This window comes from Labrus mixtus, chromosome 1 (assembly GCF_963584025.1).
Source record: "Labrus mixtus chromosome 1, fLabMix1.1, whole genome shotgun sequence".
Lineage (NCBI taxonomy): Eukaryota > Metazoa > Chordata > Actinopteri > Labriformes > Labridae > Labrus > Labrus mixtus.
The window spans coordinates 7,640,300-7,653,709 of NC_083612.1; the positions used below are offsets into that span (position 1 = coordinate 7,640,300).

Sequence of the window (13,410 nt, forward strand, 5' to 3'; positions counted from 1 at the left end):
GTATGGATACTAACTTCCGGGTTTTATGCAGTATGGATCGGATGCGTGCTTTCAGGAAATGAAACGTAAATCGTCACTTCACGCCACTTCCTTACTGAATGAATCAGAAGTAGGAACAAATATCTGCCTACTGTGCATGCATACTGAATAGTAGGTACTAAACAGTATACAGCACGGACAGTAGGTACTGCCTACTGTCTCCTGAAAGATTGAGTAGGTACTTGGCAATTCGGATACAGCCCGTGTCTGCACTTTGCTGTCCCCGTGGTAAGTTTATGTGTAAATAAGCTCCGCAAAAATACTATAAAATAAGTTTGTTTTTCTTGATGAAAGTAATGTTTTTCCATTTAATATGTTAAAGAGAATGTCTGAAATTATTGTAAAACTTTTCTGTGATTATATTACTGTTTTTAAATAATTTAGGCTCGCCACGTTGTTGTGTTTTGCTAGTTAAAACTGTAACTCCTGATCTCCGTGGTGTAGCTTGCTTAACAGTTAGCTCAATTATTTGTTTCTCTGTTTTAGCAGTGTTGGAGCTTATTACTGTCTAGAAGAGTGGCCGTATGTTTGATTCATCACACAACGCAAAAGAGAGTACACAACCGCTACATTTGTCCTGATTGAACAAGCTCGAGCTTCTTCTGGCTGCATCACATTGATCACCACAATACTGAGGCCTCCATTCAACAGGAAAAATGTAGTGCAGAGAGTGGAAAGCTTTGTTTGTTTGTTTCCATTAAATATTTGTTCTAAATTACTGGAATAAATCCAGACTGTTGCAATTTGTAATTTGTAAAAGCTCATATCCTGATAAACATAAATTGGGATTCATTGTGCAGCCCTACTTCTAACTGATGGAAAGGTTGCATCTGTGTTTGAAAGGACAGCCATGATGGTGTTGTTTGTATCTAGGAGGACATCTTTGACTTCCACTTTCATCTTTAAAAAAATAACTACACCCCTCAGTGACGATGTGCTCACAGTCTGAAGGTTCAATGTGTCTGATTCAGAACAAAAACAGTAGTCACAACAATCGGCTGACACAGCTCAGAGAGAGGTTTAAGAGCTGCAGATTCCTCGGACAGAATGACTCCACAGTATTCATAGAGACAGGTTGAGCCCTGGTCCGATCTCCGGTCACTTTATCCTCTGTATCAGGAGCAGCTGCGACCTTCAAACTCCAAAACCCAGAGGTAGAGAACCGAATGAAAACAGCTGATAACAGAAAGAAGGACGTCCGTGTGAAGGAAAAAAAGCGTGAATAAAAATAACCTGGAAATAATACTTGACAAGTTCACATGTAAGGAAAAAAACCTTTTCTACAAGACAAACATTTTCAGTTTCTTCCCATGTGCAATCTGAAAGTATTGGTGCCAAAAGAAGCAAATTTAGCCTCTTCTTTCTGAAATGACCTAAATGCAAAAGAGCCATGGGTGCCACAATTTTACAAGATACAGAAACAAAAAGACACATCCCTTAATCACCACATTCCCTTCTTCAGACAGAAGTCAGCAAAGACCTGATCATCTGATGTTCTAAAGATGATCTTGCCAGATGTTCCTGTGGTGTGAGGTGTGTTACGAGTCATTTTAACCTCCCCGATCTGCTCGGAAGACGATCGGGCCGCTCGGATTTGAGCTTCTTTCGTTCTTTTGTCGTCATTCTTCTGACTACTCAAAGCGCTTTTACACCGCATGTCACACCTACACATTCACACCCTGATGGTAGAGGCTGCTGGGTAAAGAGACCAACAGAGGTAACTAATCCCATTCATACACACTCATACACCGCAGACGAAGCAGCGGGAGCAATTGGGGGTTAAGTGACTTGCTCGACACATCAGACATATTGCTGCAGGAGCTGGGGATCGAACCCACAACCTTCCGGTTAAGAGACGACCATCTCGTATTCAATATTTACGATCAGAAATCCTTTTGTGTGGGGAGAACACCGAGGATGGCCAAGCACAGACTTACATGGAAGGAGCCACTAGCCAATCGGGAAGCAAGCTGACTGAAGCAGGAAGCACAACGAACATAACCATGGCGACGACAGTCAATGCTCTCTCACATTTTCAAAATCATACAAGATTTTTGAAATCTTTCAGTGTGTGCGAGGCCGGCCACCAGGATAGAGACAGAGCAATAAATCCATCGTCCAAAATCTCGCTCTCTGTTGCATTAGATACATCGACTCAGAAAAAAAACATTAGTTCTGTGAGGGCCAATCAGAGAGCAGGATTGAGTGTGGAAACTGTTCTGTAGAAAACATCAAAACATTGTACCGCTGATGTTTCAGCTTTTTCATATTGAAGAGAAAATCTAACCGTGCAGCGGAATCCGTGGAGAAAACTACAGATTTTTATGCCTGCAGGACGCACACGTATACACACATGCACACACACACACACACACACACACACACACACACACACACACACACACACACACACACACACAGTGCGTGATTGATGTCACTCTCTCTCTACAGGAAATGAGTCACCCGGGCGTTTGTTTCAGTTTTCTGCTGGTGACATCACTGCTGCTTCAGTGCCAGTGTGAGTGTGTGTGTGTGTGTGTGTGTGTGTGTGTGTGTGTGTGTGTGTGTGTGTGTGTGTGTGTGTGTGTGTGTGTGAGTTCAGCCCCTGAATAAAAACTGATAACTGCAGACTAACACAGACTCCCGATGTCTTTATCGCTCTAACACAGATTGTTTTATCTCGTTTTGGATGTCTCTTTACTTTGAGCCTTCCGTTCTGTTGAGTTTTAAACTTCGGCCATGTTGGAAGTTTGATACTGCTTTCTATTTAAACCAAACTGTCTTCAGTACAGAGCTTCTGTCTTTTTTTCTTCAGTGTCCTGTTATTCTCTTTGTCTGATACCTTTCCCCTGGCAGCAGTTTAAGCCATTAAAAATGACTGTTATGGTCTCTTTTGCTTTCATGAGTCACAAGCATGCATCAGTCTGTTTTATAAGCGTTTAAAAATCCCACACAGGAGCTAGATATTTCATCAAAGGAGTATAATATGAGCAGCTAAATACTTTCTGCTACTTCTGTGATTATCAAAGTAAAACCACTGTGTCTATTTCACAATAAAGGCCTCATGCTGGTCTGCAGGTGAGTAGCTCTAAATGAGAAGCAGCTGCAGCAGGAAGCGAGCGTCTTCCATCAGCAGTAAGCGAGCAGCTGACAGTGACCCGTCAGCGGTATAATGTACAGCTGATGTGTGCAACATGATGTCACCTGGCTTGTCTCAGCATCAGCCAATCAGATACATACGAGCGCCCCTGAGCTTTTGGGGGTTCGGGGCCTTGCTCAAGTCCTGTCCTTGTGTTTTGTATCTCATTAATGATTAAACTGATTATCGATTCAATATGAGTTTAAAAAAAATGACTGAAATTTGCAGCCCTAATTTAAATAATTCTCTATTTACCTTGTGGTTTAAAATATGATTGAAGATAAGTTTCAAAACTATTGATTGTTACAATAAGAGAGATCGGGTTGTTTTAGATGAGTGGTTTTGCAAATTGAACATTTGCCTAATGCAATCCCGTATAACTTTTTTTATCAGCAAGCGAGACTCAAAATTTACACAAACGGGTCAAAGAGCGTTTAGGTCTCGCTCCATGAACAGAGGCTACAGTCCTCTGAGCGGGCGGTTAGATCCTCTGGTTCCTTTCCAGCATTTCATCCCCTCTTTCTCTCTCTCTCTCTCTCTCTCTCTCTCCTCTGTCCTATCAAATTTGACACTTTTGAAAAAATGTACACTCAAAAAATTACACTCTGACAAACTGCACAACAGCATCAACATGTTTCCCACACTGTCCCCCAATTAAACACTGATCTCAAAAAAACACACCCAGAAAGAAAATTCTTTCACTGACCGCATCTAACATCATCTTTACAAACACACACACCAGAATACAAGCCACCCTTATCATCATGACCTTCTGTCACCAAACCACACACGCACACACACACACACAGCGGTGAACTATTTCAAACCCAGCTGTCAACATGTGTGCGTGGGAACTGATCCATCGGATCCACAGCAGCCCTGTGATGAACAGTCGCCGGGTTTCGTCCAAACGAAACTCGACGTTTAACTGAATTTCCACAAAATCCTCCAAGTGAAAACGTGACTGTGTGGATGTCATTCTGCAGAGCGAGCCGGTTAAACTACTGCAGAAGACGATGAGGTCATTAAGGGAGTTTCAGTCAGAGCTCAAGTGATGGAAAAACATGTGGAAAACATTTTATAAATATGACATTAGTGTCCGTTTAATGCATTAGTGTGAGGAAGGTTACACTCCCCTCATCACTCTACACTGATAGGATGTTTTCTTACCTCATTATACTCCATGTTTGACCTTTTCTCATCCCCACATCCACGGCTCAACTTCACACACCAGGAAGCTCTGAACAGATAGCGGAAAGCTCTATTTACAGATTCTACATAAAAATGTAGAATTTGTTGATATTAGAGTCAGACAGATTAATCGACCAGCCGATAATACCGGCCGATATTAGCATGTCAAGTGACAATCGGTATCGGCTAATTTTATAGCAGATATTGCGCCGATATTACTAGATTTATTCACCAGATAAATAGCATTTAATTTGAGCTTTATTGTATCAAACTAGCAGTTCTCTTTCACCAGCAGAGGGCGCTATATGGATTACAACAAACATCATTAATCTCCAGAGTGTAGAGCCGTGATGCACGTACATGCTCAGTTACTTTCCAGTTGAGTGACCATCATGTCTTCGTTAAATATCCTTTTCAAAAGTATGTTTGATAAATGCCTTTGAGGGATCAACACAATACATGTGTGTATGTCTATCTTAACTATCTCTGCAGATCGAACATAGATATTTCTGTATGTTTTTTTTTTCTTTCCCCAAAAAGGGGTATCGGCCCCAAAAATCCAATATTGGTTGACTCCGAGTATAAGGGAACATACAAAAGAGTAGTGCTGATTAATACAGATCAGCAGGCTTTAATGAAGGCAGGAAAAACAATCCACATGCAGAGCAGAAAAAGGTAGTAAACCAGTCTGTGGAACTGACATCTCGGCTTCCCTTACTTCGACAGTAATCTGATGACGACTTATTTATCTCTACAAAGAGATATCTGCATGCAAGAGCAGCTTAAAAACTGTTCAACATCAAACACTTCAACGTGAGCAAACAATCTGCTTGATGCTTTGTCTCACAGGCCAATCAGCATTTAGATTTCCTGACTTCCTCGAATGCAGCAGGAATGACTGCCCCGACCTTCGTTCAACAAACAAACATTTTAAAAGTTGTTTTCTTCTCCTCTTCTGGACAGACTGACAAAGCTTGTGTGAAGCGTCTGTGTAACTTTCTATTTACTGTTCAACTGAGACTCACCAGAAACAGATGCTAAAAAGTCCACATCTGTGGCCAAGTCATGATGAGCTGGAGAGTGATCTTTCTTCCATTTATAGTGATGGTTGACTGACGACAGCTGTTTATTTTTCAGAGTGAAGAAGCTCAGAGCTTCTCATCATTTCTATAATCTGTCCTGGAAAAAAAAAAAAACATCAACAATCCAGTCTTCAATGTACTGGATGACAATTTAATAAATGTAATGAAAACACTGAATGAGCAAACAAGCCGGGTACGGTGAGCACCACTTCTACAAAGTGCAGGCTTGAAAATGCAAACATACTATAATATCACTCATGAGAAAAGCATGAGTCCCGGCCTCAGAGACGGCCTGCTAGTACAAAAAAACAAAAACTCACAAACAGAAGAAAACAAAGAAATGATTTGTTCTTTTTTCTTGACAAAATATTTCCCACTAACAACACAAACATGTCTTACATTCAAGAAGTTACTCTAAGTGAATGAATTGGCTGATTTAGAAAGCCAAAGGACTCCACCTGTCACTCAAAACGCCCACACTCCCAAAATCCACTTCACCATTTTTAACTCTAATATGTGACCGTAGTCTGTCTACAAATTCCACTAAATATGAGAAAAGTCCACCCTGAGCATCTTTTCCCTGCTCCACTTTTTAGAAAATGTGTGCTCAAACAGGCTGTTTAGAGATTTTCCCTTCATGACATCACAAAGGGCAGTAGCCCCTCCCCCAGGTGGGTGACACTCCCACAGCTAGGTGTTTGTTCTGCCCTCTGAGTCTGCCTTCTCACTGTAAACAATAGGACATGGAGCGAGAAAGACTGAGACACCCAAGCCCTTCCAGAGAGGGGGCGTGGTCAGACACAGCTCATTTACATATTTAAAGGTACAGACACAGAAACAGCCTGTTCTGAGCAGGGCTGAAATAGAGGGGTTTATAGACATGATCAAACACAGGATCAGAGTGGATTTAGAACAAGAAACTTCACACACATGTTTTGAGGAGCTCTGAGACTTATTTACACTGAAGAGGAGGAGAGAATATGTGACCTTTAATCAAATGAACACAGGTGAGTTTCCCAAGGCCCTCGGCTGTTGTTATTAAAAGAGAAATTAACCATAGAGACCAAAGCCATTTGTGTACATATTGTAAAGTTGTTTATTCATGCGGCTAACTAGAACGTTAAAGTCGGCCTTAATGGGGATTTTGTTCTCTCGTGTTTTCTTGTTTTTGTGTTTTCTCGTGCACTTAATTTTCAACACCAGAGGTTCCTGCTTGTTTAGCATTTTGGCCTTTATCTTGTGATCTTTGTTTTTTTACAACCACAACCAATCCTGTTTGGACAAAGAGATGGATACAGCCTTTTCCTGGTTGACTGATCACCAAGGTAGGGACCTGTCAGTGATAGGTAACTATGCCCTGCCCTAAAGCATACCCTGCTTTACGGTCTCTGTTCGTCTCATATTTGGCTCTTAAAGGAACCATAAATTACCAAATGAACATCATGCTGTATTGAAGAAGGCTCAAAACAAAGATCGGGATCATAAACTCATTAGGAAAATATTTAGTGAGGTCATAAATTCAGCTCGAAGTAGGCTCACTACCTGAAACACTTCTATATGATTGGACATTTTTTGCAATCTTTGTCCCCGTTTTGGCCTTTAGAAAGTTAACTGATCCTCACTTCATGTTTGGGAGATCATCAACCTTAAATGATTCTTACATCTCATAGAAAACACTAATGAAAATAATAAGCATTAACTTCATGCAAATGTGCAATCACTAATTTATGTTTGCTTCTTCACTTTCATTCATGCAGCAACAAGTTCTCCATGTCGGCCACAAACATCACATTTTGTTGGTGCCTCTTTTGACCTTTTATTAATTTTCGTCTTGATGCATCTTTTAGGTCATCTTTTCATCATGCACATAACATCTCATTTGTGTGATTTACACCACAAGACAGAGGTCCGACTTGTCAACAGGCAAGGAACTGCTCTGGACCTTAGGCCAGCAGAGGACCCCCAAGGGGTGACAAACTTTTAACTACAGAAGTGGCTCACAATTAGCAAAGTTTGCAATGACAGAAGAGCGAGCCCCATCTCCTCCAAGCGGTCCAGTTTCATTTGGTGCAGTTTGCATTCATTGGCGTTTCAACTGTCAAAAGTTTGGAATGGTACCAAAATAACTGACCTGTACTGTCTGACAGTTTTGCTCCCCTTCTGTTAGGGTACCAAATCTGAACCTAAAGAGAAAGAGCTAATCACAGCAGTTTGTTAGTTTGTTAAAAGAAGCGTCACTTCCTGTGTGACAGGGCTCATGTCCCATGGATTTCGAGAGTGAAATTTCAAGGCTGTTTTTGTCTTTTGTGGATTAATGACAGCGCATAGCATCGCCCCATGGACGACCTTGTAGGTGCAGACCTCTACTGGACGTCTTCCATCGTTTCCCTTTGTTTTCTGAGTCACGCTCTTCTTCATCCTTGACTTTATTGGCGGGCTACAATGTGTCGTTATGATATGATGTCACAGTATTACACAGCTGACACAACTATCGCTATCCAGCTAACACTCAGTTTACCAAATGAGGGTACGGTTGGCTGTGGAAACACAAACAAGGTCAGGGTTTACCGTACCGAACTGTACTGAACCGAATGGGACCGCTTGGTGAAAACGGGGGCGTGGGAAACCTCCCTAAGTTCAGCTGATCTTACAGAACTCTCTCTCATTGTGCTGCTAAGAGTTGCACGTATTATTGCTGTGAAAAATCAAAGTTTGTCAATGAAAGTCATTGAAGAAAATTAAGTTTTGAGCTTTTGTTGTGAACTTTGGAAATAAACAACATTTTCACATTTTGCTTTTTTGTTTGTTTGTTGTTGGTGTCAGATCATTTATGACATAATGTTTGATGAAGGCTGGTTGGAGGGGCCCCCTGTAAGTTTTTGCCAAGGACCCCCCCCCCCCCCAAACAGACTCTAGAAACGCCACTGCTGTTGCAAATGTCAAGAATCGTCTTCTCTTTGTTTGTCGTCTGTCCGTTCAGCCTGAAATCTGTCTGGATGTTCAGTTGGTAAGGCTGTGCACAGAGGCAAAATTAAAAGCTATTTATAGTTCACCTTAAATTCATTTAAGCGACGGTAGCACGCCTGTTTTAAAATCTACTACCCATTCTTCAAGTGTCTTTACTTCATTTTCTTCCCTCCCGTGCTGACGCCCCCTTTTGACTGTGACAAACAGCATCAGGAGCCACTGAGAGCTCTGTTACCATGGGGACCCAACACAGGTATCAATCCTGTGACATCACAATGACATTAGCAGCAGAACCGGACCAGGATCCAAACCAGCAGCCTACTGACACTTCCTGTGTACTGTTTCACAATAAAACATCTGTTGGACCTACACACACACACACACACACACACACACACACACACAATGGTGAAGTCAAACTGACGTCAGCTCCTCCTCCTTCATCTCTTCCCTCATCATCAACAACGCCATCATCATCATCATCGTCAGGCTTTCCGTGCACGTGTCAGCCTACCTGTGTCTGCTGGCGGCGCGAGCTCCGTGCGTGTTCGTGTGCGCGCCTGAATACAGGCTGTAGGAGTTCCTCTGCGGGAACGCGCTCTTGGCGTGTCCGCAGGTCCAGAGCGCGAGCAGCAGCAGGAGGAGCGCGGCCATCCCGCCGATCAATACACGATCAATACAGAGTATCGATACCTGATCAGAGTGTGATCAGCTCCGCAGGTGGCGGGAAAAAGTCATCTCCATGGAGACAAAAGTAAAAGTTTCCTCAAAAGTCCGTTCTACCAACCCATGGTCTGGACCCAAACACCCCAGAAAGCAGACCTGCAGCAGAGTCCAGTCTCCTCTATCCCTCACCGAGTCCGAGTCCCGCTCCGAGTCCTGCTGATCCTGACTCTTTAATCCAAGCTAGATCGGTCTGTAGTCCGGTTTGATCCGGTCAGAGTTAGTCCATCAGAACTTTTCATGAGAAACAAAGAGAAGAAGAAAACGTTGCGACAGACTGAACCGAGACCAGCTGCTCCTCCTCTTCATCACCGCCCCCCCGAACTGACCCCGCCCCTCCCGGAGGAGAAACCAGACACGTGCAGCCTCCGCACACTCACCTGTACACCACCAGAAGTGACAGAAGAACCAGACCAGAACCACGCTGGGTACCAGACCAGCGCAAAGAGTGACAGGTCACAGTAGTGTCCAGTACTGATGGAAACATAGCATGGTTTGTTGATACACTGTAAAAAATTACAATTTGAATCAGTTTTTCTCAAATATAGTGTCAACTTTGACGTGTGTTATAAAAGTTAAGAGCATGAATCTGCTAGTTTTTCCACAACACCAGCAGAGTCTACATTTTGAATGAACTCTCTCAAAGGTGGGACGTAGAGTATCAGGTCTCTGTATTTGACTTGAGACACAAACATCTGCACTCTTCAATCATAACCTTTAGTAGCTTTTCTCAATTGAGTGGAATTATTCACATTTTTGTTCACCCTGCATCTTTGTGAGCCCCCTTCATGTCCACACATTCAAACTTGTCTTTGAATTTAAAGAAAAGTATTAATTAGTCGACTTCAGAGATGGTAATGAACTTGTACGACCTTGAAATATCTCTTTGATGGGACACAGAGGAGAAAACATCCTGCAGGCTTCCTGGAGCTAAAGGATGTTTCATATCTGCTGCTCCCTAAAATAAACCGCTACCCATGACCTCTGACTCACAAAGACACACACACACACACACGCACACACACACACACACACACACGCACACACACACACACACACACACACACACACACACACACACATAGATAACTGTAGAAGCAGCAGTCCCTGTGATGATAACGACATGACAAACACTCTCTGGGTGTGTCTGATTTGTGTCACAGAGCACGCTCTAAACTCGGAGCATTAAATCACTGTTTTTCAATCCTTCAATACCAAACTTTGAAATATTAAAGATAACCTTCACCTCTTGCACTGAACCAGCTCCTGAAAGGCTTACCTATTAGTGAGCGGCTTGTTGGCACCTTGTTCATTACTCTCTACCACCATCACAACAATTTACCAGTTGGGGTGGGGATCAATAAATCACCTCTATGTATCGAGGTGAAAAAAGATGCTGTCAAGGTGGAGTCCGTTTTCTAAGGCACATTAAGTTCTCCGGTCCCTCAAATACTTCTGTTGCCTGAAGTTCCCCAAGCCCCACAAGTTACATAGACCCTTCAAGTTCCCTAGAGTTCTTCCAACCCTCAGTTTGCACGCCCCATGTGCAGGAGTCATTCCCCCCTCTGACCTGTCTCTACAATCAAGGCACAACGAACAAATAAATGAATCAACTCCAAATTCTAGAGACAATCCAGTGATGCTGCTCGACAGATTTAGATTTAATTATTGAATAATTCTCAGATTGTTGTGTGTGAGCTCGGTTCTGCCCCGAGCGTTTTGCCTGCAGGAGAGTGGAGCAGTGGGCTGCAGAGGTCTGCTGTGAGTTTTATCTCCATGCAAACAGCTTGCTCTCGGAGTGATGAAACAGTCTGACTCATGCAACATCAAAGTTATGATTATTATTCACATATGTAAACCTTTTCCTTTTGTTATTAGAAACAAAACCGAGCTCAGTCTCACTCAGAGGATTTTATCTTCCAAACGTGGAGAGCGAGCAGACGTGTCGACACCTGACCAAGCCCTGATAAAAAAACTGTTGATGTTTTTATTCTAAAAAGAACAACAGAGTGAGGCGGTAAAAACACGACTGCACAATGGAAACAAAAAAAAAAACTGTATCAGATCTCATAAATCATGTGTTGACCCCCCCCCCCCCCTTGAGGCCACACCCTGCCTGGGTGGAGGTTCAGACCACCCAGACTCCATCACTCAGACTAACCACTGTTTTCAGTTTTATGAGGCTGTTTTTTAAATGGAGCTTTTGTATTAAACACAGAGATGCATTCCTGAGCGGGAGCCTCAGGTGAGGCGCACGGAGACAAAGAGAGAACCAACAGTTTATAGTCACACAAACATTCATCTCTTCATTCCTGAATTTGGTGAGATGTTTCCATCAAATGCTTCTTTTGGATTTACAGTTATAGAACGCACAAACTCCGACTCCTGAAAAGTTGGGATGAAATGTCACATTCAAACCGATTGGATTATGATTAATAATTTTTTTAATTGTACACCTGAATTGAATTTTGATGCCAGCAGCATAAAGTTTGGACATGGACATGTTTATAACTTTGTTTGCATCACTTTTTCTTTTAGCGTCGTGTTGCTGCAACTTTTTTTCACCAGTTTTAGACTATGGTGATATTTTGTACAAGCTCACCTTTTGCTCAGTGTCTCCATATGGATGATACAGCCCACCATGCATCCTTGATGTTGATAGAGGTTGGGGTGGCAGTAGCTCAGTCTGTAGGGATTTGGGGGTGGGAACCGGAGGGTTGCCGGAGTCGCGGCTCGGACCAAATCTGGAAACTGGTCTGGAAGCTGGAGAGATGCCAGTTCACTTCCGGAGCGCGTGCAGTGGAGGTCCCCTTGAGCAAGGCACTGACCCCCCCACACTCCCACCCACCCCCACCAGCTCAGGAGAGCCCTCTCACTCTTACATCTCTCCATTAGTGCATGTCCATAGGATACTGTATGTACGTGTGTGTATTTCAGCCGATGTGTTTGTGTCAATAACAGAGTTAAACCCCCCCCACAGGATTAATAAAGTATATCTTCTTCTGTGGCTCAGTCATTTCTACATCTCAACATTAAATATGTGGTAAAATATAAAAAGTCTTTGACTCTGATCGCTCTGTCGCTTTGACATGAATTGGTACTTTTCTGTTTATTCTTGTAAATGTACTACTCATGTTGTTTTGATGCACGCTATAGTTGTCCTTTGAGGCTATGCCCCGGGATTATCTATATTGTAATAATTGATCATGTGACCATATGCACTTACTACACCTGTGTATGCCACAGATATACCTGAGCAAGCTACAGGCGGAACGCGTCGTTCGCTCTCAATAAAGTGATGGGGAAGTTATTTTCAGTGAGCCGACCCCTATAGGTCTTGGTCTTGTCTTGGTCTCGGAGCACTCTGGTCTCGGGTATGTCTTGGTCTCTGTTAGTGTGGTCTTCACTACCACACTAACCACAGCTAAACATCAAAGAAAATGCATGTCAGTGTGACTCTGATTGATTGAGCTCCAGAGGTCAAAGACTGTAAAAATCCGTCTGACCTATTATCTGATGAGATCATCAATCTGATCTGAGATCAGTCAGGAGTCTGAACCACGGGACGCCTGCAGAGAGGATGAAGACGAAAATGGATGAAGCCTTAAATAAAGAAATTGCAAAAATATGTTGGCAATGTTTTGTGACTGGCAACATTACGGTATGTAGGCAGCTTTACAGTACCCGTACGTTGCCAACATATTTGTGCCCTTTAGACAATGTGAAGGCGTTTACCTGCAGCTTCTGATGGACTCATTCTTCTCCTACACACTTTTCTTATTAAATAGTCACAGATTTTATGAAGCTACAGTTCTTTCTGATAGCGTCCAGAAGAGATGGCATCCTTTTAGAATGAGTGTGGTATCGAAAAGTACTGAAGGAGAACCATCTATTCTGCTGATTCATATTTAAATACATACATATAATTTTTTGATGTCGGATGTCCATTTTAAACCCTTTTTTAAACACAAGACACACAGTTGTTGGCGTAATCCCAGGACGTGGTTTCCTGCTGCTCTGAACGAGACTTAAGACCAGAACCCGGCTTCAGGTTCTGCCGACTTATCAGAGCAAATCATGGAGCAGAGTTGTAAGACACGCCCACGCCGGCAGCTCTTTTGAGGACACAGAAGCTAACTCAAATTTACCTGCGACTGCAAACAGAGCCGGCCAATCAGAGGAGAGTTTGGACGTCGGGAGGAGGGGCCTTAAAGAGACAGCAGCTGAAATGAAGCGTTTCAGGCAGAGGATGAAATGAGGGATTTTACT

General features: G+C 42.8%; 1 protein-coding gene across 2 annotated transcripts in view; it reads right to left on the bottom strand.

The window, feature by feature from the left end:
* The window catches only part of LOC132979734 (EMILIN-1-A-like), a 30,931-nt gene extending 21,539 nt beyond the window's left edge, over positions 1 to 9,392 (bottom strand). Inside the window, exon 1 of one of the 2 annotated variants that reach the window (XM_061045600.1) lies at positions 8,933 to 9,392. In XM_061045600.1, the coding sequence (XP_060901583.1) occupies positions 8,933 to 9,072 (140 nt within the window). In that variant the 5' untranslated portion in view covers positions 9,073 to 9,392. The remainder of the gene's footprint in view (positions 1 to 8,932) is intronic. The other variant, XM_061045681.1, reaches the window with a different exon arrangement.
* Between the last annotated feature and the right edge of the window lie 4,018 nt (positions 9,393 to 13,410).